This window comes from Falco punctatus (genome assembly GCF_963210335.1).
Source record: "Falco punctatus genome assembly, chromosome: 14".
Taxonomy (NCBI): Eukaryota; Metazoa; Chordata; class Aves; order Falconiformes; family Falconidae; genus Falco; species Falco punctatus.
In genome coordinates, this window is record NC_137594.1 from 23,678,351 (window position 1) to 23,705,903 (window position 27,553).

The following is a 27,553-nucleotide window of genomic DNA, read 5'->3' on the forward strand; positions in this document are numbered from 1 at the left end:
GCCTGAGTTGCATGAGGTTGCTGTGACCCACGTGCAGGACCCAGCACTTCTCCTTGATATACACTTTAAAGGCAAGCTCAGCGAGGCATGCTGATCCCTTGAAAACTGGGGCCTAATAGCTTAGTGAGGTCTGAAGGTAAAGCAAATGTGATTCTGCTCCTGTGCCACCTCATATGCTGGGAAGAGAAATTTAATAAATTCCTCCCCTGGTGGAATACCACCACCTCCAGGGCTGAGGACACATGACAGCTAACCACACTAAAACCCTGCACAGCAAACACAGTACTACCAACCAGCTCAAATTATAATGAAGTGATGCTAGAAAGACAACGTAGAGCACAAATCTGGCCAGGGGATTAGAGCTGGACACCAACTCCAGGAGGGCAGTGCTAGACTGACATCCTGTGCATCTGCCTATAAGGAAAACACAGCTGTCCAGTTTAGCTTTGATGGTGAATGCAACAGATTTCACGACTACATTAACTACTGTGTGACTGTGGTCATCCTTGTGTATTATTTGAGGCATGTGTTGGTAAAACACAACAGCTGAGAACTAACCTGTCAACGTTAAAAACTGAGCTAGAAGTCTCTGTTGTAAAAGATGCCAAGAGGGAGGGAAAAAGGAGTTGTATGGCTGAGGGCATGCCTGCACTGCCCTCGCTGGTAAAACTATCCCATTCAAGCTTTAAGTTCGCAAGCGTTTCCCCACCAAGCAGACACAAGATATCCAAAGCAAGCGATATCATATACTCCATATCCAACTCATTAAAACAATTTAAACTGTTAAGAAAATCTCATTATTTTATTGTGTAATGTAGCATTGAAACATCTGAACAAATCAGTATCTGGGCTGTACAGGCTGCTGTTCTTTCATTTCTTTGGGTTATAGAGCATCTTGTCAGTATATAAACAACAACCTTTTGCATTATATTCTTTCCGAGGCATGCTGGTACAACACAAATTTCTCTTGTCAAATGCAGCTAAGTCTAACTTCCAAACATCATGCACAAGAAACTCATCTAGTGACAATGTAAACTCAGCAGAAGGGCAGGTCACAGGTCTTGCTTGCTCACGCTCTGCAGTGCTGCAGGTTTGTGTATGATATTTGGAATGTTCTGTGAGTGTGAATAATACTAGTAAGAGAAGAGGAGAAAAAAAAAAAAAGTATGGGTGCCTCGGGGTTGCCAGCTCAGCCGAAGTTGTGCAATGCTAGCCTGAACATGTCATTGGTGCAAACCCAGGCATCGTTGATGTTCTTTAATAGAAATATCTGGTGGAATCCCATGATAGGATCTTCATCAGCCTGTAGAAAGAGAGGAAAAATAGTTCAAAGAGTTCTTTTTTGAGAAATGTATTCCAAAACTTGTCATAAGATAACTTAAAAACTAATGTTAACAGTGATGTCACATGCTTTAAGATGCATAGTACCTTAAGAGACACTAATAAAACCAGAGGTTCTGTTCCAAGGTGCTTTGCAGACTAACACCTAGGGCCCAATGACACAGAAATCCTGCAACAACCTCTGAAGTTGGGGTTTTCTGGAAGACTTGCAGACGTCTCATTCCAGCAGCTTCACAATGTTGATTGGTAAGAGCACACCTGCCTCAGTGTTGAATCACAAGTTTTCTCTGGGCCTTCCCCAGGAAATGAGCATAAAACAAGGTGTTTCAAAATTAGTTTTTAGCTGCTGTACTTTGCATTGATGACAGCAGGGAGTTTCTGGAGAAGCTGATATCAACAGTATTGCCTGAACGATCCAAGCAGTGACACAGGTTTTTGAAAGCTTTCCCAGAGCGGGTACAGCTAGCCAGCAACGTAGTGCTTCCCACTTCCACTGTCCGGGGACAGCTTGAAGGAAGCAAAATATTTGCTATAGCTGCAACAAGATGTCCTAAGCACAGAGAATCGCTGCAGCAGTGCCTCAATTCCTGCCTTTGACAATTCATCTAGGGGGACTTGTATAGTGCCTGCACAACATTTATTATATTACTACAGAAGTAGAAAAATAGTATTAGAGGGACACTAGTTCTCCCACCTAACGTTTACCAGCCTCCTCAGAGACATCATGCAGGAATTAAAGCCTCAAAATAACACAAGTGATTCCCGTATTGGCTGGAAATCCCACAACAGGACTCCATCTGAACAGTGCACACGACCAAGCTACAAAATCTTCTGATACTGACCATAGTGTATTCAATTCAGCATTTTTGGAGGATTTTAAGCTCTATTCTTTCAGTACACAACTATTCAGCTTCAGAAAAGGGGGGGAAATGCACCAAAAAACCCCCCCAAAAACCAAACCATTGAAGAGCAGCAACCAGAGCAGCACATGAAACAGACTGTCAAAGTGCTGAATATGTATTCACAATGCTCTGCTGCTGCCCACCAAGAACAGCAAATGAGAAGGCTGAAGAGCAAAGCAGACCACAGAATAAGCAAAAAATAAGTGTTTACTTAGGAAAGTAATATTCATGTAAGTGACAAATTCACTGTGATATAAGTCAGCTTTGAGAAGCAACTTGCTAAGGGCATCAGTTATATCACAAAACAGCAAGTCTGCCGGAGCACTGGTAGGATCAAGTGCATGTAAAAACAGCATTCCAATCCAAAACCACTGCAAGGATTTCACAGTTACAACTGCCTTGGAAATAAAATGGTGTAGGTCTAGTGTGGTTTCAGTATGTGTATGCTAATCCACAGAGGAAACCCAAAAAGGGTCCTAGACTAGCTATGGCCTCTCAGGAAAGTGATACTGAAGTCATGATGGAAAATTTTTAATTTTTTTTTTAAACCAGCTGAGAGCTCAAAAACTATCAAGGCAAGCACAGCGTTAGCAGTTATTAGGAAAGGAACAGAGATCTAAAACCCGTAAGTAAGCAACTATGTAAATGCACAGAGAGCACCCACATATAAAATCCTGCATGCATTTCTTATCATTTTAAAAAAAGTGATACAATAAGGAAAGGCCAGAACAGGACAAGAAAGCTACAGGACTGTTTCCTGTAAATTGAGTATGAGACTCTAGCTTGCAAAAATGTGATCAGGGTGGAGAGAACAGGCAAGATAAATTCCTGTAAAACCATGCAGGACAAAGTGTATGAGGAAACTACTATAGGCAGAAATCAAGAAGGCAACAGGTAAGGCCAGAAGTATGAACAAGTTAATTGTTCAGTAGACGAATGAAAGAAAAATGCGCAAGACAAGTGCCAATGAAATCACTGTTCCAACAGGCTGATGAACCGGGCAGCTTTTTGTCACATAGGTATACACCTTTTGGATTAGGCAGAGTCGCTGTAATCAGCACAGTGTGAACATGAGCAATTATGCAGAATTAGACCAGCCATCCATCTAGTTCATCTGCCCATGATACTAGTGATGCCAATTATTTCAGGGTAACTATTACGCATTACCATTGTTACATCTGCCCAGAAAAGATGCTTGCATATCCATGCTGAAGAGGTGGCCTGTGCACTGAAACCCATGGGTTTCTATCTCTTCTAGCTTTTCCTAGGTCTCAAATACAACACTTACATCCTAGCGTAGTCTCACTACTGCTTGAGAGTTGGTAGGTTCCTAGACATGAAGGAATCGTTAAAAAAAACCAAACCGAGTAGCATCAGAGCGCTGTACATGGACATACTACTTTGTAAAACATCTTAATGCTATCCCTTTTGTCTAAGTTGGAATTAATTAATATTTGTGTCAGCTGCTTTCTAATGGCTTAGTTTAAATCAGCCAGGCAGAATCATTTCAGCTTGAATAATTTCCAAGCGCAACTATTAATAAGCATTTAGAATACTCTCAGATGCCCTACAGTCTCTTCTTTTTAGGTCACTGAGGCATCTATGACAAGTTGCGTAAGTAGTTTTCACACCAAATTTGAGCATGTTGTTACTGACATGAGTACACTTTAAAAACATACCTCTGAACAAAACCCTTACCACCAGACTAGTTTTAGTGTATGTTTCCTCAATTTCTGATAAGCCTGGCTGCACTGCAGCTCTTACTGCTTTGGCTTGAGGAGAATTTCCTCCTTTCTTGCCCAATTCAGGATGGGACACATGAAAAAAGATTAAAAGAAAAGGGAATTCCTTCCCCAAACACTTCCTCTTGTACAGATGGCAAATTCCCACAACAAAGTCATACATTATTGCTTTTTTTATTCCTTTCATGTAATGTCTTCACAGTATAGAGGAGCAGTATACTTTAAAAACAAGGATAATTCTAGACTACATTAAAGGTGAAGTAAATAATTTATAGTCCATTCCCAAAATTCTGAGTATGTGCTATTAACACATAGCAAAGACCCACAGTTTAGTGACTTGAGATGCTCTACTAGAAGGCATAGACTAATCCTATCCCCTTTTAGTTTGTATCTTCGTCACAGCTCAGATAACATCACTGAAATTCTTTACCCTTACTTTCCACTCCAAATTCAGCTATGTCCAACTCAAAATTTGCATTCCAGATGTGGGACCTGGCTTGAAACACAGAGGCTTTATTTTTCCTACAAAGCCTTCCTTTATGCAGTTCACATTCTTTCACAACAACCTTGAGTTAAAATAAAAATAACAAAAAAACCCCACAAGGATCCTGTAGTTTCCAGGCCAGCCTCATGCTAAGCATGAGCATGGATTACAGAATGGTTTGGGTAGGAAGGGACCTACAAAGATCATCTAGTCCAACCCCCCTACCATGAGCAGGGACATCTTTCACTAAGTCAGCCACAGCTTTGTCTAGCAGAGTTTTCCAAGCCTGCAAAACCAGGTATTTCACAAGGTGGTGTCCAGGGACCATTTCCCAGGGTTTCAGCCTTCCAGTGAAAATCTTCCCTGTGTCCAATCAGAACCTCTCAAGTTATGGTTTGCAACCACTGCCCCTTGTTACTGTCTAGTACCACCAAGAACAGTTTACTTTCAGGTTGTAGAAGTACCCAACTGCTTTCCACCTACATTTCAGGCAGAATGCCCTCAGCTGCCTCCTCTCCCAGCTTCACAGCCTCTGAACATTGGCAATCTTGGCAGCTTTTTGATCTCTTCCAGTTTTTCTACGGCCCTTCTGACCTGGAGGCTCAAATCTGTAGAAATCCTCAGCTTCACAGACCTGTGGGTCATGTCTACCTGATGCAACACTACTTTGCAATCCAAGTTTAACTGCACGACTTTTCTCCTCTTGCCTGCTCAGACAGTTTTACTCTTCCACCAGCACCCCGCAGCAACTGTTGATCGAACTGCAGGGTTGCAACCACTCTTACCTCAGAGGAAAGGCTAATTACTTTAGATAGCAGGCTCTTTCAGATGTTAAGCCTCATTTAACAGGCTTTAAGCAAGGCTTCAAGTGTTCAGCAAGCGTTACAAAAAACATCCGGTGATTTTAATTGCAAATTTCCTTTCCCTTTTAAGACTAGGAAACACTGCATAACAATTAGTTATTCACAATTAATTCTGCAACAGTCACTTCAAAATTCACACGCCCGGAGAGCGCCACATATCTGCCACATTGCTCTGAGAACGCGCAAGCCACAGCCATGCTTCTCAGCCGATCCCAAGTGACAGAAAAGCGAGAAGAGAGCACTCCTTACTCAACCAGGACAGCGAGGACTGCATGGAAGAGAGGTAAGGCAGAGGGTTAAACGTTGTGAAGGGCTAGCCTGAAGACTTCGTTGGTGCACACCCAGGCACCTTGAAAACTTTTCAACAAAAAGGTTTGGTGGAAGCCTAGAACCTGGTCATCATCTGCCTAAGCACGACAGGAGAAATATGTTACTAGGTGAAGCACACTGAAAATACTGGGTGACATTCTGGATGAATATTGGCAAAGTAGCAGCACACTAAACAAAACTCACTCCTACAGACTTAAACTGATGCCTACTCTTCCTAGTTGAAGCAAGCAAGCATGCACCCAGACAATGAATAGCAATAAAAAAATTATAATAGAATTAGAATAAGAGGAGGTATATTATACTTCTACAAAAGGTTAAAAAAACCCATTACTACTTATCCCAACATCTATTAAAGAGGATCTTTCATATGTTTACTTGTAAATATGCTTTTGAATGAAAGCGACTACTGTACAGCTTCTGCCTGCAAGTTAGGTCCTCACTGGTGATATACACCCTACTTAGATACTCTATTACTCTCCAACAAGTTTTACAAGAAGCTACTCTGTATGGTCCCCTCAGTTCAGATGATTGTTCTGCTGCCATAGATACTGCCTCCCCGCCCCAGCTCACATTGCTATTAGCACGATGGGCTGTAGAGTGCACCAGCACAGAGGCTGATCTTGTCACAGGGCAGTGGCGATTTCAACTGACCTCAGTTAAACCCCCTTCCAGCAAGGAAGGCCAAAAGGCTTAAAACAACCTAAACCTGCAAGTTTACTTAAGGCATAACACTTTAGTAAAGGAAATACAGAGTTTAACATTAACAGTCCTTGGCCCCATTATTTCTTCAGAACTATTCTTGTGCAGTGAAGAGAGCTGAGGCCTTTGTGACAATTTGGTAGCAGTTCATCCCACAATATATGCAGGGAGAGCAGAAGGTTTTCTGCTTTTCTAAAAGCAAACAAGATTGAAATATAATGGTTTAAGGAAGAAATGCAGGATGTGCCTAGCTCACTTCAGAACAAGTTTCCACTGAACTTTTGGGACTAGCAATTCAAGCAACTAAGGCCTCAGAAAATCCATTTAAATATCATGCCAAGAATGACTTATTAGAAAGGGAATGTTACAGGTATTTTAGCATTATTATTTTCTTGGATTGCTCTATTAAATGCATAACATATGCTCCTCCATTACATAAAACAATTCAAGTTTTGAAAAACCACAGAGGATTCAAAAGCATATGCATTAATTGTACTGGGCTTTGAAGAATTCGGCTCACAGCCCCATGAAAAGGATAACTGAATAGTAAGCAGGAAGCATGGCTTTTCCCTTCAAATTCTGCTACTGATGGTATTGGAAGTGCCCTTCCTTATGCAAATTTCTCTACAGTTTTCCCCAAGACCAACAGATACAAGCTGGTATATTTTAATAACATATATTAAGAAGGTAACCTTTAAATAAAGCTAAGTATGCAGCTCTATGTTTGCATGTTAAAGCATAGCCTGCTTCACTGGAGCTACAGATAAGCCACTTGTTAAAATGCACTAACTGAACGCAGTTGTTCTCAGTTACTGTCCTGTACCTAGATAAGCACTGAGTCAATACATATGTATTAGCACAAGTATTCTCTACATATATTGGCAGGCTCATGTTTGTGTCACGCTACAGACTATTAGTGATTATTACATTTGTCCACCTGTACAAGTATCACACAAGGCAGAACCAAGAACTCAAAGTTTTAAGCTGACTTTGACTTTCTGGCCACTTCCTCAGTGAGAAGCCAGATTTCCAGGCATTAAACCATGCCTTTTAAAGCTAAGACTGGAGACACATACACAAGAAGAGTGGAAAAATGTTACTTCTGCCACTAAAAATTCACAAACAGTTGAATTTGCTCATGACAATAGGTATACTTCAATCCAGCACATTCTTTCCTAATACCTAGACAACCTACACATAGTCCCTGAATTATTCTGAATAATTTCTGCAAACTGAAATTATTCAGATAAAAACACAGAAAGACATACTGCTCCAAGCCATGGTATTTATGGAAAGCTCCTAGACTGCATCTACAACCTTAATTACAGTACTAAAGGATGACAAAACCCCAAAAGCTTTACAGAATCTTTAAGAAATTGGTGTCTTGCCACAGGATTCAACACAATCGCTGTTGCAAGCCATGATCTGCTTGATAATTATGCAATAACCTTAAAAACATGACTGTGCAAAATAAAGTGAAGATGTGACTGGCCCGGCCCAAGACAGAGTAAAAATTTGGCCACATTGAGTTTTGTGCACACCCAAGAGTAATACAGATGAGATCAGCATGTCTGACTTCATACCTGTCCTGCAACTCAGTGCTTTCCGTGGCCATGTGTGACTGTCCTCAGTGGAGTGTGTGCAGGTGGGATTGAGCAACAAGAAAGCTGGAATCCAACTTGCAGCTAGGAAGCAGGAGCAACTTTAATGAAAGCCAAAGCTATCTATGTTAGGCTCAGAAGTGGACGCAATACACTGGGAACTGCTCTTCTCAATTGCCCAGCCCAAAACAAGTAAGGAGAATAGCTAAGCAAGCAGATTCAAACTTTCAGTCCTGTGTTTGCTTGGTTAACAGTACAGTCAGTGGAAGTTTGAATGTTTTGATCCTGGAAGTCATTCAGAGTTAACAGGAAAAGGAAACCTAAACAGCTCTTTTTAAAAAAAATATGGGCTGAAGTTACTCTAAAGACTGGATGGTGTCAGAGTCCTGACTTGGCAGCCTGGCTGGACCAAACTCTGACAAAACTATGATAGTTTTAACTATTGATATGTAATTCCATACTTTCTAAATAAAACTTGCCCACTGTGAGAAGTTCTGCCTACAGCTGACTTTTTATATAAAGGAAATTTTTTGCAGATCCCAGATCAATTTCTTTCATTAATAAGTAGTCTCATTAATTTAAAAGTCTATGGCCCTGGTATATTAAGATGGAACATCTCCTCAAAATAACAGGAGGCTGGGTGAGTTTGAGTTCAGTGGTATAACAAACAGTAGTGTAATCATACTACAGCCTGAAAAACAATCTGATTTTTTCACGAGAAGCAGCTGTTACAACAATAAGCATTTGATCTCACAGGCAATGCTCCCATGGCTGAACCAGTTTTGACTACAGAGGTACTGGACGGCATTAACACCAGGACTGTATTCTTGTGTCCCATGATAGTCAAGATAAGGCATGGTCTTACTGAAGGGTTATCAGCAACCAAAAAAAAAGTCTGCTTTTAAATGCAACAGAGGATACTGAAACTGTACTGCACCAGGGTAAGGGAAACTGATGCTTCCAGAGCCCATGACATTTATGTACACAGTAAAAACCATGGTACTTTGCTTGGCAGGAACATATGATTGTCTAATTACAGGTGGTTTACCCAGTCCTAGTTATCTGAAGGGCTCAGCAATTTCTTGACAGCTTGAACAGCAAAAGAATCCCATATCCCAATGCAAGCTTACCAGTGTTCCTTCCCCACCCAAGAGAGCATTTCAATGTTTTCAGAAATCAGATTATTTGGAATCCTGCAAAAAATCTAAGACATAAGCATTTGTTAAACTGTAATGGAAAGAGTTTACCTTAAGCTGTCCCACTACCATACTGAGTATACAGCTGTCAGGTGTAGGTTGGTGGTCTTGTGCTGTGATGCTGTGTTGTATTTTTTGGAAAGGGAGGCTCTACAATAAAAGGAAAGCAAAAATCAGAAAATGTACAGTCATTGTATTGTTTAACTTACAAAACAATGATTGAGCAAAACCAACATTATGAAGTGTTAGACTGTTTTGGTAGCACTGCATGGACAGTTGTTGCAAGTCAGCACTACTCAGGCTGGGTTGATCGTAACAGCTATTTTTCAAGCAGTGAGACATGAAATAATGTCACCATATCCAGCAAACAGTACCTTTCCATAGTCTAATTACACTGCCTGAAGAGCTTCAGATCATCTGTAAGCCAAAAATTCATGTGATGAAGGCACAAAGTTTCTCTGCTCTGAACAGCGTTAAAGGATTGTATGACCTAGTACTTGGTGTTTACCAGACAACTCAACATTTTCTTCTTTATTATGTTAAAGTGGCTATGAATAGAAGATAAACATGGTTGACCGAGAACCAGTGTTCAAGACTTGAAATCCACATATCCACGTTTCGCCAGTTTTTGTTCCCTTGATGCTCACGTATCCAAGGCAAGGGTGTCTGGAGTTAAGCGTGCAAGAAACACACCTCGAGAAACACCAGACACTGTGGAGAAATTCCTCTTTTGACTTAGACCACATTCACATTCCAACTATGGACAATTCCAAGCAGCGAACACCAAATATCTAGGGCATTCTCAGAGTCCTGTCACACAAATGCAATTTTGGCACTGTTCTGTCTAAAGCTGCATTAATGCTAGATGCTTCAGAAGTGGCAGTTCAGCATAGATGGAGGTCTGAGTGACCACATGGCTGACACCCAGAGTCCATGCACTTACACAGGACAGCAGTATGTGGTTATTGAAACCCTAGGTTATACTTTGATGCTGTTGCACTGTTCCCTTGATTTGTTAACAGGTTAAGGCAGACCCAAACATCTACTTTTGACAAGTTCTGCATTTCAGTCTAGTGGAAGGAGCCTGAAAGACTGCTAGAAGGCCAAGGTACAAGAACAGGAGACCCAAGCTGTACTGTCAAGAATGTGAAGTACAGTCCTGGCTCTACAAGCATAAGGCTCTAGGAAGAATACCAGGAAGCTAAATCCTTAGAGAACACAAACTGTGGGAGGATCGGTACCTGGGGAAGCAAAGGGAGCATACAGAACAGCCCTCGAATCAGAGGGACACTATTCAAGAACACTCTCTAATAAAGTCTGCAGTGTTTCCTCTTGGCTGGGAGAACAATCCCACCATGAACTGCAAAGTGAGCCAACTGGTTTGTAATATGGAACAGACATTTAGTAACACACACACACAAAAAATATCCAGAGCAGTCTTTTCTGAACTACCAGTAAAGTATTTTCCAGGGTCACCATCCCAAACTTAAATGTACAGTGTTCCCACACAGCCTGTGCAAGCTTAGGCTGGGACACTACACACCCTTCCTTTGACAAAAAAGTACTACAAAGCCTGGTCCCACCTCAGCAAAACAGCTTCTTGTTGAACAAGTTCCACAAGAAGTCTCTTGAAGAGGCAGAGGGATCAAAGGGAACGAATGTGTCTGTATCCAGAACCCAGCTTTCAGTGTGACAAGATGCCAATGAGAGGTGAGACTGCAGAGAGAAAACAGGGAGGAAGGACAGACTTTGGAGTCAAGAGCTCTGCCAAATGATGACAAGGAGCCAAAGACAAGGCTGCATGAGACAGTGCCTGTGTCAACTACCTGATTGCCCCCTTCAGAGAAAATGACCCCAATGGCTGGCCAGCCGAGTGAGCTACTTGGGTGATGAAGTGTGGGAAATCCCAACTGGAAAGAGTTGGGTCAGCTGATAGGAAAGATCACTGATTTTTAGGATAGTCAGAAGCCACCTCAAAGGACAGTTGCTTATGGACATCCATCTGTACTGGAGAGAAGCATCTAATACAACAAAAGCAACTAAGAAGCAAGAAGCCACACAACCACCAAGGCTTTTAGTGTCCTCTGACCCAAAAACTTGTCTGGGCTTTCACTACTAAAACTGGAATCCTCCTTGAAGTCAGGTAAGAGCAATTCTGCAAGAGTAGCTTAAACTCAATCCTAGCAACCAAGCTCCCTGTCCCAGCTTCCTCCTTGGTCCAGGAGGCTTGCAGAACTACAGGGTTATCTCAAAATCTCAATGTAAATCAGGCTGCCCCCTGATTAGGACAGGCACTCTTATTTGAAACAACTCCTAAGTCCAACACCAAGACACAAGGAACAAGTGTCAACTCCCACTCTGTAAAAAGATACAGGTGCCCCAGTGCTGGCAAAGCAACATCTGTACAACCTTGCCCTACTGTATTAGCATCATCTGACGGAGTAGACTGAAAAGGTGCCATATCATTGTTACACAGCAGATAACTTGCTGTAAATTAAAATCTTGCCTTTTGGTGCTTACTTTGATTAATCAGCCAGGCACTGAAGAACACCAGACTGCAGAAGTGCAAAAAAAATTCAGTGTCAAACTTCCAGTGATCTGCTCAACTGACTAGGAAGCTCCAGAAGCACTAACAGTAGGTGAGCACATTAAGCTGAAAGAGCAAACAGAGCCCAGCTAGCTCAGTGCTTACAGAGGTATGCTGAAACAACGTTACGAGTCATGGTAAGTTGATACAGCCCCCATAACGAGCCATGGCAGTGGAAGGGCATGGAATAATTTTACTGCGTTTCTTCCTTACTTTAGGCAGATTGATACAAATCAGAAGTTTCCCTAAGGCAACGTAGCACACCTCCACTTAGCAAGCAAGACTGTGCAGCAGGCAAATGAATCCAGAAAGTTCAACTTGCACCACAGACAGGGAAGGTAAAGATGAGTAATGCTCCACTGGGAAAGAGGCCGATCTGCACTGAGCCAGATCCAAGGCTGCCATCTGAGACACTGTAGCCAAGCAATTGCTTAGCTGGTTGGATATCTAAATGGCTGCTAGCCCAGAAGTCTAAAGAACTCCGAGTACACAACCAACCAACCCTGGAGCTTGAGTATCCCCTCACCTAGAGACATGCAGTTGCAAACTGCTATTTCTGAGGTGCATGGCCTTCTCAAAGGCAATGCAGGCACCTAAAACACAGATCCAAGGGCAAACCTCACCCTTCACTGTTAAAGATGTCCTGGATGAACGCAGTGATTCCAAAACACAGGAGCAGTATCTGTGCAATAAGACAAGTGTCCAAGTTGCAAACATTTTTCTTCTCAATGTGTAATAAAAATGGCATATCTGCCTGCTATACCATGCTCTGAGCAGAATGCCCAAGGACCTAAAGCATGCCCTCCACATATCTTGCAAGAGAAACACACTTTCTAGTCTCATGACAGCTTGTAAGTACACGCAGTTTTATAACAGAAGCATGGATTTACTCAAAAAGATAAAACTTCAAGTTTAACAATGAACACAGTGTTTCAGTCTCTATGCATAAGAACTGCTTTCCTCTCATTTTCTCAAAAAGAAACACGGGTTTCAAAGTCCTGTACTGTAAACACTCCTATCTGAACAGCCGACACATGCTGCACTGAGAACAAGTCAGGTTCTCCACTACAGAACTTATTTGCAGCTTGTGTGTCAGAAAACAAATTGTTCCCCGCAATAACGTGTTTAGCCTGTGTCACAGGCAGATCCAAATAACAGGTCTGATATTGCTATTTTCTTGGCATGCTTTAAAATAACAAAATCCCACCTTTCATTCCTCTAGATCACAGGATCATCTTAGGAACTATACTTTTCTAAAAAAATAAAGGAATCGTATCAAATGCAATTGCAGTCACAAAATAACCTTGCAAACTAATGGAGTCAATTAACGTTCCACCATTAGAGCCACCAATGGAACATCCCACTACACAGGATTAAATCTTAAGTAACATTTTCTGAGGATGAGAAGTTGGAAGCACAAGTCCCATATTCAAGATTTTTAGACTGCTTAAGTCTAACTCAATTTTTCAGAAGCAATTAATTTATACTCTTCAGAACTGTTTCCCAAAACATTCAGTAAAGATTACAGACTTACAGAGAGTTTTTCAACAATAGCTGCTTTGCCCTGGAACTGCTGTCCTTCCCACGTAAGGCATGATGCATCAATCTGGGGGGAAAAGAAAAACAATCATAAACATGCCTAAGTAACCCTTTAGCAATCCTTGTAAGAAACTTTGTTTACTTGGCATATATCCTTAGAATCCAACTATTTTGAAACTACCTCAAAGGGAGATGGAAAGAAACCACAAAGAGCAACTGGAAATGTTTGGAATAACCAGCTAGAAATTAAGTAGACTAAATTTCATTATCATGATTCCACCATAAAAAAAAAAAGTTCCTGCTGGATCAAAGTTAGCTTTCAGAAGTAAATCTAAAGGATAAAAAAAAAAAAAATAATCCTATGGACACAAAGTCAAGCACTCAGAGACAGAAAAATATATGAAGAAATCTAACAAAATAAGCTGCACCACCAGTTTGTTTTTTGTTTCCTCTCAGGTACTGATATGCTTATCCTACTCACGCCCAGAAAAGTAGAATGTGCCTCTCAAAGTTTTCTAACAGACCACTCTGTGTGGCGTGAAGTAATTAAGGTGCTTCAACCTACAAGGACTTCCAGCATACAAGGGAGGGTGTTCTGAGCATGCTACATCAGGTGCAACAGCAACAGGCAAGAAACTTTCTATTCAGCTTAGGATACTCTTTAAACCACAGTCACAATATCCTACTGCTGACATAGCTCTGCCTTCTCAAATCCAGTTGTAAACCTTGGCAAACAGACCACTTAAACTGGTTTCCGCAGAGCTCAAAGTCTGCCTGCTGTCATCTCCAAACAGCATGCTCAACTTACACCTGATAGCCCAAGTTCCTGCATACCCTATCACAGATGGCTATTCCTTCCACCTTTTTGAGTTTAAATACCACCAGGAACACGATTCCCAGCTCTTTCCCATCCAGTCTTCAACTCTCACCAAAGCTCTGAATGTCTCGGCAGAAAACGGCAGATTCCAAAGAACTCCATTTGTATGCCCTCTGGTAGATTTCCCTGGCCTTGTGCTTGACCCACACATCAAAAAGCCACTTCAGCCACGCAGGCTGTGCTGAACCTGCAGAAGTCACAACCACTCTAAAAAAGCCTTTGGTCCTCCACATATCAACAGAAGGAACTATACAGCACAGCAAAAGCCAAAAGAACAAAGGGGACCAGGGCAACATCACAAAGCATTTCAGGGTCACAGATGCAACTGAACACTGCACGAAGAGCCCCTGAATACAGTCTCCTCTTCAGTTTGGACACATTTCTTTCAGGAGGAAACAGCCTTTGATCATGTAATCTAAAGTCACATAGCAAGTCATCTGGCTGACGCCACCTGCATCTTGCATGACATCAACCCCCGATGCTGGTGACTTGAGAAGCCAAGTGATGGTACCAGGGAATGAGGCTATCCTCTCAAGTATTCACAGCACAACCTTCAAATATGGAAAGCCAGAAAAGCCTTCCCCAAAAGAGGGGACCCAGAACCTGCCTGACTGAATCCACTTCAGCAATGAGAGGCGAGCACACAGTAGTGTAGGACCCTCCTGATGTTTCAAAGTGCAGCAGAGGACATAGATGAAGTTGGTGAGGAAATATGCTCTTCCTGGAACACACTACAACTTCCCATTGTACCTAATCAGCGCCCACCTGACTCTCTGCTATAGGTTGCGTTCCTTAGCCACTTACTGTATCAACAATCTGGAATTGCTTCAAGAACAAAAAGCAACTCCTCGTTTATCCCAAAAGCCCTACAGATGAAAAAATGGCATAAGACAGTATTTCATTATAAGTAGCCACACACTCAAAGCAAAGGAAAAATGTCACTACAGCATCTTCCTGCAAAACAACTGCAGGGGGATAACTGTAAAACCAGTCTTTGACCTAGTACTCCAACTCACGTAACTCAAGCAATTCATGGCAAAAGTGACTGGCCCAGATGCCTACCTGGAATAAGTGACAAAAGCTCAATTGACTTGGATATTACACTGCTAAAGGAGAAAACTGAACCTTTGGGTGGAAGCAGTGATACAGGAATGCAAAACAAATCCAAGTGCTCCCTGCTGCATTTCTGCATGCTATGAAATGTTAGCTGCCACAGGGTGTCTCAAGGCAAAAAACTCAGCAGCAAAAGCACATTTCTGCAGAACCTCCCCTAATTTAGACAAGTTGTGACCTTGGTGCATTTCAGCCACACAAAACAGGGTCCTGGTCCTCCATAGTTTTGGAACTCCACAGAACAACACGTATCAGTGACCTGCATTATAGTTTTCCTGACTACATTTGCAGAGGCATCTCCACTGAATGATGAAAGGTAGAAAGACTCTTAAGGGTGGAAAAAAAGCCAGGAGTTCATTGTGTGGAGGGCCATGTTTCCAGGAATTTAAATTAGCCTGTACTTAACACCAGTCTTCTGAGGTGTGTGAGACTGAAAGCAGTTTTTGTCATATTATTACCAAAACGCAAGGTGCCTTCCTATGTGGAGCTGTGGATTGAAGACAGGCTGCTTGTTTTTCTTGGTTTAGAGGCTCTGTGTACATTCTGGCCAAGAAATTATAATGCAACAATCTAGTAGACAGCAAATACAAAACAAACCAAAGCGCAAGTGCTATCAGTGAGGGGTGTCAGATGGTGATCATGCAACAGTTTCAATCCTCAAGAGCTTGGTGAAGCTGCATGCAACTCATCCAGCAGATGAAAAAAGAACAGAAAACCAGGATATGCTGCTGAAGACTTGTAAGACTTGAGTGTCTAGCTGAGGTGCCTCAGCCACCCAGCAGCATTCCTCACCACCAGTAACCAGCTGCACAGGCAGTGCACTCCGCATGCTCTGTGGGAACCTCCCCCAGAACTAAGAGCTGATGTTCCCTGGGTTTGTTAACTCCATTCTTTAATTCTGGAAGCCAAATCTACTTTGCCCAAAATAAGGGGCAAAAATAAAAATTTGATTTTTGAAGAAATTTAAACTGAAATTAGATTTATTTAAAAAATTCTAAGTATTTAAACTGGATTCAAGATTTAAAATATATTTTAATGTTCTGAGGATTAATACAGCATGAGATTCAAGAAACACCTGCAAGAACTGCTAAACACAGAGTAGGGCATACATTGCAGGCCACTTCAAGAGGGATCCAAGCAAATCCACACCTGTAAATTAATGGCAAAATAAAGCTAGCATATTTGCTTTTACAGAGAATTTAGTCACAGGATCATCATCAGCCCCCTCCACTGCAAGCCACTGTCAACAGCCAGCTGGGGCTTTTATGACTCTAACCGCCTATAGGTAAGGCTGACAAAGCTCAAAACAGAAGAAGTGAAGTGTAAAAGAAATGCAATAAACGAAGGTTGAGTAAGTGTGATTGCACTGATTGACATTCTGGAGTCTGAATAAAACCCACCATCCCACCCTGTGCACTTCCACCCATCAAAACAGGGAAACTCAGACAGATAACAGAAGAGAGTGTTACTCCCTTTTTAGAGATACTTACATATATTGCTCCTAACTGAGTCCTGTCTGCATCAAAAAGCTGGTAGTAATGTTGTACAAAGCTGGACCCAATCTGCTCCCAGATAGGCTTGTCTCCCATTCTGAATCCTCACCTAAAGCCAGTGACTATAAAGCAAACAAAAAAATAATTAGAAAGGTCACGCAATTAAGCATAACACTTGGCTTGAGTATTAAGCATCAGTAAACACAGATCCTCTCAGCTGGCTAGAATTTTTCTTTTGGAAGAAGTAGGACAAGTCTCATCTCTGTGTCCTAGACTTTTGTAAGTAAATATCTTAGCTATCATATCATATAGTTTAATTTCTTATTACAGTATTGGGTGATTTCTAGAGCTATTGCAGTGTGGTCACAAATCATGTATGAAAGTGGAGAACAAGAACAAAAATGAATTGTTAGCACCTTCTATTCAAACATTTCAAGAATTACACCACCGAAAAAGTTGGTGAGTGTTTGCTACTTCAACTTGATCTTGTCTACTGTAAACAACTGACATATATTAATATGTATTGTCTGCAAGTGGCTCACACCAACTGATTCACCTGTTCAGCTCCCCAGGTATTTCACCATCCATAGGCCATTGTAAGGAAGTTTCTTTCAATGCTACACAACAGGAGTTAATTCACCAGCTCTCTGCTTAATGCAAGCTTACTTTTCTTTTCTATGCTGTCACTAAGGCTGAAGTACACTCAACAATGTTCTCTGTGAACCTGTAGCAATTTCAAGGTACAAACGTGATTTTTCATAGTAGTGAGAATCTGCTGTTCCCAGTGAAGGCACTGGAAGCTCAGAGGCAGTGCACGCTTCTGAACATGAGTCCCTCCAAACTAGGGGGATTAAACAAACATACAGCACATGCAGCAGTCCAGATAGACCCAGTCTAGAAACCACCTTGTGCATGATCAGTACAGATGATCGCTTTACCATGTAATTAAATTTTTCAAGAAAGCAAATTCATTTTTACTTTATCCTGACACCTGAAAGGCTAAAGGATTGTGCTAAGATTCAAAACATGATGTTTTGCTCAAAACCCACTACATGACATTTTAAGATCTGATTTTACTTAAGCAAACTAAACTACACTTGCTAAATGTCAAGAATTGTCAGACTACTACTAGTCCCTCTGCAATCCCTGACCAGGAACCCTGGAACTAGAGATCTGTATTGCACCACTAGTCTGGAAAGGCATGAGATTCCATTTTAGGACACATGACACTACAGTTATTTTGGCTTCCTTTAGATGTCAATTACTCATACATGTCTTTAAGGTTTGACAAATTCCTAAGAGAAGCAAAAAACCATATTCCCCAAGATCTCCACAGCAAGTATTATTACCAGGCCTAGCTTTGTGTGCATAGTCAGCCAAGAAAGCTCTTCTCATATTTTACACCTTTGGCTGTTTTCCTCATACAAATGGGAACTGAAATGGGTTCAAACCCTAGCCCAGAAGTTTTAAGGTTACACAAAATTGGCCAGACTTACAGAACAGCAAGTGTCTTTTATTAGATCAATGGCATAACAGGAGGTAACAAACATACAGGTTTTCAGGCTGGTAATTTCAACTACCAAAGTAAAAATACAAACCAAGAACAACTGCTAGAGCTTAGACACCCAGACTATTTGAGGGAGAAAATGTCTGGCATCTGTGGAGAACGTGACAGCCCAGAGAGCTGTCAAGGTGGCCCTCCCTTGCTGAGAAAGGGATGTTTTCCAGCCTGTGAAAAAAGGAGAGGTTCAGCAGGAAGAGCTCTGGTTGTGATAATGCACTCCAAAAGCATGCCACAGACTCCGTGGATTTTGACATCCAACTGATGCTGGCTGCATGCTAGTTCTCAAGTGCATCTTAGAAATGCGTTTTATTCAAGGCTGAGATAAAAAATGAACTTAACATAGAAATATCCCACGCAACATGGTCAACATCAAACTCAGAAACCCTGCACACCAACAGAGACTAGAAATTCAAAGACTTGTTGCCACATAAATATTTGAACTGCTCAAAAAAATCTATCTGGCATCAGTCATCATCACACACTCCACTAACACTTGCAATATATGACTCAGTCTGAGGAAGTTTTACCCAGTGCAGCCACTCCTCTGGGAAAACAGATCACAAATTAAAAACCCATCCAAGTACAATAGGTTTAAAAAAAACCACAACACATGCACACCCTGAACAATGAACCTACTTTAACAGAAAAAGTTGTATTGACTGCAAAACCACAATTGCCACATACCAGCCTAACCCACAGCAGATGTAGAAATGTAACAACTTCAGCCTGCATTAAAGGGGTTTACGTTGAAAGAAAAACCCCTTAAAACCATCACACCAACTCCGTGGTTGTTAGGGCACTCTCACATCTTATTTGGAAAACCAGAAGTACTAATATTTAGTTTTGAAGTCTGCTGTTTCCACTCCAGACCTGCAGGTACCTAGAGGTGTAGTTTGGGATAGCTGTGGCAGAGCCAACAATCAGTCCAAGTGAAAAAAATCTCTTCTAGTCACTTTCTACAGATTGTCATAGCTTCAACTTCAACCCATGAACTCCCATCACTCTGATATCCTTCCTAAACATTCAAGTGCAAATCTAGTTGATGGTATCAATGTTAAACCGCCACACACCTAACACTAAGATGAAGTAGTGAACAGCAAAACCACATCAGCTTATTCTCCTGAAGCTAAACTAGTTATTGCTAAATTATTTTTTCTATATATATACACACACACAACATGTATTCACCTTTAACAGCTCACTGTACCATCATATGAACTCCAGATCAAGCCGTATGCTAGCTACCACTGCACCTAGTTTAGACCCAGAGGCTTTCAACTCCTCAAGGCACAACAGCCTCACTCAAGCACCAGATGCCTTCTGTTCTGTGAGAAAGCCTTTGAGGCAAGAAATTAAGGAATTCATATTTTAAATACAGAAAGTAGTAGTATAGTTTCTAAAACTAAGAATTAGTATGCTAGCTTGCTATCTTCTTCTAAAAAAACGTATTTGTATTTTGGCAGGTAAAACACCATTACACACGCACAAATCAGCGTAAATTTGACCAGTTATAATGCTGATTTTGCCAGAAGTGAGAACCAGACAAAACAAAAAATGCTGCTGAAATTAATGATCCTTGGTTTTGTTTGTTACAACCTTGCTTTTTTTCCTGTGCCATTCATATATGGTTTTGCTGAACACTCTCGCTCTCCCTGGAAAGGTTTTTATTTTCCTTTTCTGATTTGTCACCTTTTCCTCCATGCTGTCTTATGTTCTCCACCTGTCATCACAGATGTAAGAAGCTTAGAGATGTACCTAAAGAAAGAACAAGTAGGAACTATCTGTGTCATCAAGCGCAGTCCTTTTCAGTGAGATACAATCCGTGTAACATTGTATTCATACATTTATCAGGCTGTTTTAATGGGATAAATGCAATATAAAAGGCTTTTAAGATCTATTCTAAAGCTAGGAAGAATGCATATGCTCTGATGTTGTCAAACACCAGGATAACACAGATGTACCTCAGAGCCATCCAGCCAAATCTACCCGTGGTTCACTCAACATTTGGTTACAGAGGCAAGAATATTCAGTTAATATTAAGCCAGATAAAAGAAGTTTCAATAAGCCAGAAGGCACATAAGATGTGGCACTGCTGCTGAAAGTTACCACTGTATAAGTGTATTACTGGATATTCCACCTTCACTCCCCATGGAAAAGGAGACATAACTCCTTAACCTAATTAATTTTCTTTCTTTTGTCACTTCAAACCAAAACTACCTCATCACATCGACTTAAGATCATCACAGTCCATTCGATTAACAGCTTCTTCGCAGAAGCACAGCAGCAAAGCTGAGCTACCAACACAAAAGTGTAATACTTTAATCCACATTACTAAATTTTTTGGAATCTGCTCATATTAGAGAATTTATACCCACCTCAAATACCACCCAGCAGTCAGTGCTCAAGCCAAAACCTAGTACAGTGCACAAAAACTGCAGCTGCCAGCAGCTCCCTCTTCAACAGGTATACGCTGACGCTGCAGAACTGGAATCGCTGCTGCTCCACAGGGGACTTTTCCACAGTGAAGTCTAAATCAAAATTTCCAATACCTTTGCCAGGCCACACACTGACACATCCTCAAGCATAAACTCCAGTCCTCTACACATCTCTCACCATGCTTCTTACAAGGTACCATGGTGTCCCCAGTATCTTCATCCAATGTTCATCCCTTGGCGTGGCACTGCCACTGCTGCACAATGCCTTGGTGTACACCGCATCTCTGAACGCACAGCAAAGCTCCCATGTTCAGCATCTTGCAAGAGGGAATTCATACCCTAAGCCATGCAGAACTTCCCAGTTCCACATACCACCAGGCCTTCCTACATGCAGTCACAGGCTCCCAACATCAACAGGCCTTCCCCAGGGCCCAACAACTCCAACAGCCCAGCCCGCACAGAACATACTGCCCAATGCTTCTGTTGCTCCTCGACCTTGCCAAATCACACAAGGCAACACTACACGCTGAAGCCTCTCTCCCCACTTCCCCACAGGCTCCTCCAGCTTGTTGTGTCCTGTGCCACCAACCATGCTAGTCCAGGAGGGGGACAACTGCCTGAACTAAGCCTCTCCCTCACCTGCTTTGGCATGCAGCAGATGGCACCAATATCATGTGAAGCGGCGCGACCCAGAAAGCAGCAGCAGCACCAAGAGAGAAGACGCATCAAGGTATGAGAAAAGGACTCGAAGAGAACAGAGCCTTCACGTGGGCCATGAGTGACCTTGAATTAGACTAAGGTTACATTGGCCTCAGGCAGCAGATTCTTCTGTCTGCAAAATTCAAACCCACACAATCTTTTCCACTGCTTGTCCCAGCTTAGGTGTTCCTATCTACCCTCATCCCTCTTCCTTCTCTGCCTTAACTCAAAGTGTGAGAGATCAGCACGAACACAGCAAGACTGCCTATAACTCCTAAAAGAGAACACAGTTCTTAGAAGACCTAATTCTGCAAAAGGTCTGGATGAAACCTCTTCCCATTGCTTCCTTCAACAAACAAGAAACCACAAAACAATGTGGAAACAATTCTGTGTCAGCACGCTACAGCACAAAGTTCATCTTTCTGCTGAAGCACAATCACCAGGAGCTACTTGGAAGCGTAACTTGAGGAAAAGCCACCCTTTTACTTGGCAAAAGTAGAAAGAGTCACCTGCTGACAAATAAACCGATCGCTTTCCCGGAAACACGTAAGCACCAGTGACATCTGGAGCAGGTGGGCTATCATCACAACTCTGCAACATAGAGAAAGACCAAATAATTGTTTCAACCAGTGGTTGTTTTTACTCCATTATCAGACCTGGACATATGTAAGCTTACTGCTTGAACAAAATTCTTTTTGAATTCAAGCATGACAGACCTGCACTTCTAGAAAAAACCTACATTTTCTGAAAGAGTCAACAAAACCTAGCATGAGCACAGTACATTATAATGTAAATTGCTAAAGCAAATGAAGGTGGTCTCCCAGGGACAGCCACATTTTAAAAAGCAAGCTGTATTCAAAGAATCAATGAACGACCATCACAGGCAAATAAACTCAGTAAAGACCTTCCGATCTGCGGAACATTAAGAAAGAAAACACTGAATTTAAAAAGGAAAAACTTCAAACCAATACACTCTAACACGCTGGGGGGGGGGGGGGGGGGGGGAAGTCATCTATTATCCACAGTTATGACTACACTTATTCTATACAAAATCAAAGCATAAATAAACCACGCTCCCTGGATATTAAAGCTGGCCCTACACACCACTGCACTGAAGTTAAAACTCTCTTAAGATCGAATTCAAGCACATTTTCTGGAAGACATGAAAATCAGCATAACAAGAGAGCACCAAGGCTCCCTTTAAATCAGTGCTGGCTGGTGCAGGGGCACATGCAAACCCATGGCAAACATGATTTACACCATCAGTTGCTGCACCCTTCACTACTGATTAACATGAGCAAATAAGGCCAATGGAAGAGCTCTTGTTTTTTTCAGTTCCTGTTATTCACGCAATTTCTACCACGCATGTATTTTTGATTGCTCAGATTAAAAAAAAAGTGACTAGTCTTTAGACTGCAGTAAAAAAAAATTAAAGCAGCAAACAGCTTTTAAGACTATTTTTCCTTCAATCTCTTTTCCATTACCACTGAAACTTGGAAAGATGGAAGTGTCTCCTGTGCACACTTGCTAGGAACACAATGGAACCAGCATCACAGGACCAGTTAAATCTTCCTTCAAACAGATCATCTATTCAGCTACACCAAGAATCACTTGATAACATCATTTTCCTTTAGCAAAGGCATACACTCTCAACAGTAAAAGCTACACAAATTATCACAGAATAATTCAGGTTGTAAGGGATCTCCCTCCAGCTCAAAGCAGGGTCAGCTAGATCAGATCAGGTTGCACACACCTTTATCCACTTTGATCCCAAAAAGCCCTGATGATGGAGACTACGTAGCCCCTGCAGGCAACCTGCTCCAATGCTCGACTGTCCTCATGCAGAGAGCAGGTCTCTCATGTCCAACCATAATTCCTTCTATTCCAATTTGTGCCCCTTGTCTCCTGTTCTCCCACCAACTACCCCTGTGAAAAGCCTCATTCCATTTTCCTGATAACAGCCGCCTGACAGTCATCAGAGGCTATGACTAAGCCCCATTTCAAGCCTTCTCTTCTCTGAACTAAAGAAGCCCTGGCCAGGCAGAATGCACATGAACACAGGGATGATGAAATACTGGAACTTACTCAGGGACATCACATATCATCCATCATTTATCTTAACACACTGTACCTCTTTCTGATAAACTCCTATTTAGTGGTCAATCTTTCTCCCATTTAAAAACCTGTATTAATTCCCAGCTGAGGAGCAAATTCATGCATTCAGAGACTGAAAGAAGTGCTTCTCTTCAGTATCTTTGCTATCATCTCCACAGTAGCCAACAGATCCACAGAGGCTAGCAATCCGAAAATTCAAAGACCTTCATATCGTAATTGCTAAGGGCTACGCTGTGAGAAATTACATTATTCTAAAGACACTTTCAGATCTAAAAATAATTAAGTCTAGAAATGCAAACAGTGGAAGTCCAGAAAGGGAAAGAATGACAAGATGCAGACCGTTTCCCTCTGAAAAATATGGAAAATAAATTGTCTTTCCCTTTCTCAGTCTTTTTATTCCTCTACTCCTACTTCATTAAACCAAATTAATGCAGGAATTATGCCAACCCAAAGTATACTTTTTTGGTTACAGATGTCAGCAAGGACAAGGCCATTCGTAAACCAAATACACAGGGAGGACTCTGGAAAATCTTTCACTGTGCCTACAGCTTGATGCTCATCCTATCTGCAACGTGGCAAGCCAACAGTCACAAAGTTAGTCCAGGTGACTCTCAAATATATAGACAAATATTATATATTACATGTAATTGGAGAGGAAGGCATAATGTTTTGTTGTTAAGCAATAGCCACAATGCTATACACATCTGCCATTTTTTCCACAGTATTCTTTATGCAAGCCAGAAACTGAACTCAAGCGTACAAGGCTTAAGTCACATTTCTTTTCCTCGGGATGAACCCAAGACTGCTCAGTTTTATAGTAACAGAGGAGGCACTGGGGAGCTGGAACAGAGAACTGCTGCACCACATTTTTCTTTACCTTACAGGAACAGTAACATTTAATCTCCAGGAAACAGCAGAATAAAAGATATTTCTATCTATCCAACTATCACAACAACTGTTTCAGGTTAAAAGAAAATTAGGAGCCAATTTTAAAGTTATAGAAGCGAATACACCATATTTTTGTTATAATCTGTTCTTCTCTATCAAATCATTACTTAAAACTTAAACAGGTTCCTTCATGAACTCAGAAGCAAAAGAATATACAGTAATAATTTTTATTCTAAATAGAATTTCCAACAACAACTGCAACTTAGCCCTTGCAAGTTCTCTTGTGGTTCACAACTAAAGTTTGGCACATTTGAAAACAACCACTGTTGTACTTTTGTCAAAGTAGCCATTGTGAAAATAACAGCTCCAAACTAGCACAAGGGCAGCCACATCTGAAAATGTAACTCTAGGTAAATTAAACTAGTGCAGGGTTAAATGCGAGAGGACCAAGATAATGATATATGTATACTGCCCCATAACTTAAGGTTTAGCCACAGCGTTCTTAATTTTTTATATTTTGAATGCTGCCGATCAATAATAATCTCCAACATGCTCTACGATCTGCAAGCTTTCCATGTGTGTAAGCAAGGCTTGTTGTACCTCACCTCCATACAACTGGTATCATGGTCTTTGCTTGAGCTCCAAATCTCCAAGATACACCTGGGGAAAAAAAATAATATCGCCGAAACCTTTCCTATGGTATCTACCAAACTAACCTTACACTTCCAAAACCCACGCATTTTCCCTCCTGTTTTGCTTCCTTCCCCCACCCCGCTGCAACACACAATAGTCCTGTGTCCAAAAACATGGTATGTAAGTGCACAAACTGGTCACACACAAATATGAATATCAAAACCATCTGTGAAGCCACAATATCTAGAACTGAAAGAAATTTACAACATTGCAAGCTATTAGGATATATTGCAATCCTTACACAAGACATACTCTACACCACCAGACCACACTATTATTCACGACAGAGACAAAAGAAAACCCAGCAGAGAAAACTGCAGAAAGTTGTTGCTATTTGCATTTCATGAAGAACTGAGCAAACACAGGTGTTAAAAACAAATACATTTCAAACCATCTACCAGGCAACTTGCAGCCTTTTAGAGAAGAACGTGAAGTAACAATTGGGACCCCAGTGTTAATAGCCCAAAAGTGAGCCAAAATATGATTGCATTTTAAATTAGATTACATGTTTCAATGATAATGATACTATATACAGTAATTCCTCTACTTCTACACAGAGATCTGTGAAACGCCTTTCTCTTTTGTTGCTGCTATAAGAAAACTTACGACTCACCACACACAAACACAGAAAGCATTGCCTGAATTCAACTCCTCCCAGAAAAAAAGTGAAACCAAGATTATCAACTTCAGCAGGCAGCTGATTAATGAATCAGATTTGACTTCTGAGCAACAGTTCTGCAACCAATTCAATTTCAAGCATTTACCTGGGTTTTGTTTGAGTTCAACTGGAATACAACGTGTATGCCACAAATCCAGCTCTAGAAGATACATTCACACTGGAAATGATGGGCTTCAAATGAGACCGAACAGCTGAAGCACTGTTACAGCCCGCCTTCGACAGGAAGCTATATTTGAAATGCAAGAACAGGGTCTTGGGACGCAACGTCTTCAGAAAGCTACTGTATATTAACGAAATGCAACATATGCTCCTTGCTGCTGCAGTTTTTTGCTGGTTTTGATCGGTTTTAAAGCTGAAAAGTGACAACAGCTACAGAGATGGCAGAAAACAATAATCTCTTGTAGAATCAAACTGGCAACTCCAAGGAAAAAAACAGACGGCTATGGCAGGTCGCTGAGCACAAGCAGTTTTGCTCATTTTGCTCCGAGAAAGCGCGGACCCTTTCGTTTTCTACGTGACAAAGTGATTCAACCACACCAGATGAAGCCCGTCCCTCGCACAGCCTGCCGGCAGCCGGCCCCACAGCCAGGCCACCGACAACGCGGGGCGCCGAGGCCCAGGGGCCGCGCTCAGGCCGCACGAACCGCCCCCAGCCGCTCCCCCTCCACCGCCGGGCATCGAACCCTGCCGCCGGCAGGCAGGCAGGAGCGGCGACGGGCGGCCGGCCCGCTGCCGCCGGCCCAGCCCAGGCACACCGGGGCGGCCGGCAGGGAACTGCCGGTGGCTGCTGAGGCTCAGCCTTCACCGTCCAGGCCCCGCCGCGGGGCTCCGCTCCCTCAGCCCGCAGCCCAGGCTCGCCCCGGTAGAGGCCTCGCGTCCCGCTCGGAGGGGCCGGCCCGCGGGCCTCCCCACCCGCCTCAGCCCACCGCCCGCCGGCGGGGCCCCGCCCGGCCCCCCCCAGCCCCGGGCGGCACCGCGGCTCCCTCAGCCCGTAGGCGCGGGCGCCGGGCCACGGCCGCCGCCCCTGTGGGCCCCGCGCTGCCGGCGCCTCAAAGACGGGGAAGGTCAGGGCGGCTGCGGCAGCCCTGCCGCCCAAAGACTAGCCCACGGCTGCCCGCGGCAGCGCTGGGGCCGCGCCACGGGGTCCCCCGCGGCCAGAGAGCGCGGAGTAGAGCGGCGCCATGTGCCGAGCGGCGGGCAGCCGAGCCCGCTCCCGCCGCCGCCCCGCCCCCGCGCACTCACCCCGCGGCTCCCACTATGGCGGCGGCGGCACCGTGCGCGGCGCGAACCCCCTCAGCCTCACTCGCCCGCGCTCCCCGCCCCGCCCCGCCCGCCCCGCCGCGCGGCATGCCGGGACAGCGAGCTCTCGCCGGCCGTCGCAGCGCGCCGGGAGGGGCGAAGAGGACTACACCTCCCGGCGTGGCCCGCGCCGCCTCATTTGAATGAAGGGAAAGGGACCGTGCGGTGCTGGCCCCGCGGGAGGCGTCTCGGAGCACTGTGGGATGGTGGCGGAGCAGGGAAGGGCGGGGGCGGGGAAGGGGAAGGCGAGCGTCCCCGCTTTAGAGGGGTACCGCGTGCCAGGCGGCTAACCGCTGCCGCCGCCGCTCCGTGAGAGGGCCTTGGCGGCTTGCGGGGACACGCAGCCCGCCTAGGGCCTGTGGCGGTGAGGGGCTGCCCCTGGGCAGGGCTCCTTCCCCTGCCCCCAGAAGGGCT

At 43.1% G+C, this 27,553-nt stretch overlaps 1 protein-coding gene across 3 annotated transcripts; it reads right to left on the reverse strand.

The window, feature by feature from the left end:
* Positions 1-781: 781 nt before the first annotated feature.
* NUTF2 (nuclear transport factor 2) lies at positions 782-27,246 on the reverse strand. 3 transcript variants are annotated; one of them, XM_080364985.1, is made up of 6 exons: positions 25,926-26,066; positions 25,074-25,128; positions 16,765-16,889; positions 13,280-13,351; positions 9,210-9,308; positions 782-1,303 (listed from the first exon to the last, which is right to left on the reverse strand). In XM_080364985.1, the coding sequence occupies exons 3-6, from the start codon at positions 16,861-16,863 to the stop codon at positions 1,190-1,192; spliced, it is 384 nt and encodes a 127-aa protein (XP_080221111.1). In that variant the 5' UTR covers positions 16,864-16,889; positions 25,074-25,128; positions 25,926-26,066; the 3' UTR covers positions 782-1,189. The 3 variants fall into 3 exon arrangements, with proteins under 3 accessions (XP_080221111.1, XP_080221110.1, XP_080221112.1); XM_080364984.1 differs by lacking the exons at positions 25,074-25,128; positions 25,926-26,066 and adding an exon at positions 27,083-27,246; XM_080364986.1 differs by lacking the exon at positions 25,074-25,128 and having other exon boundaries at positions 25,926-26,065.
* Positions 27,247-27,553: the final 307 nt, after the last annotated feature.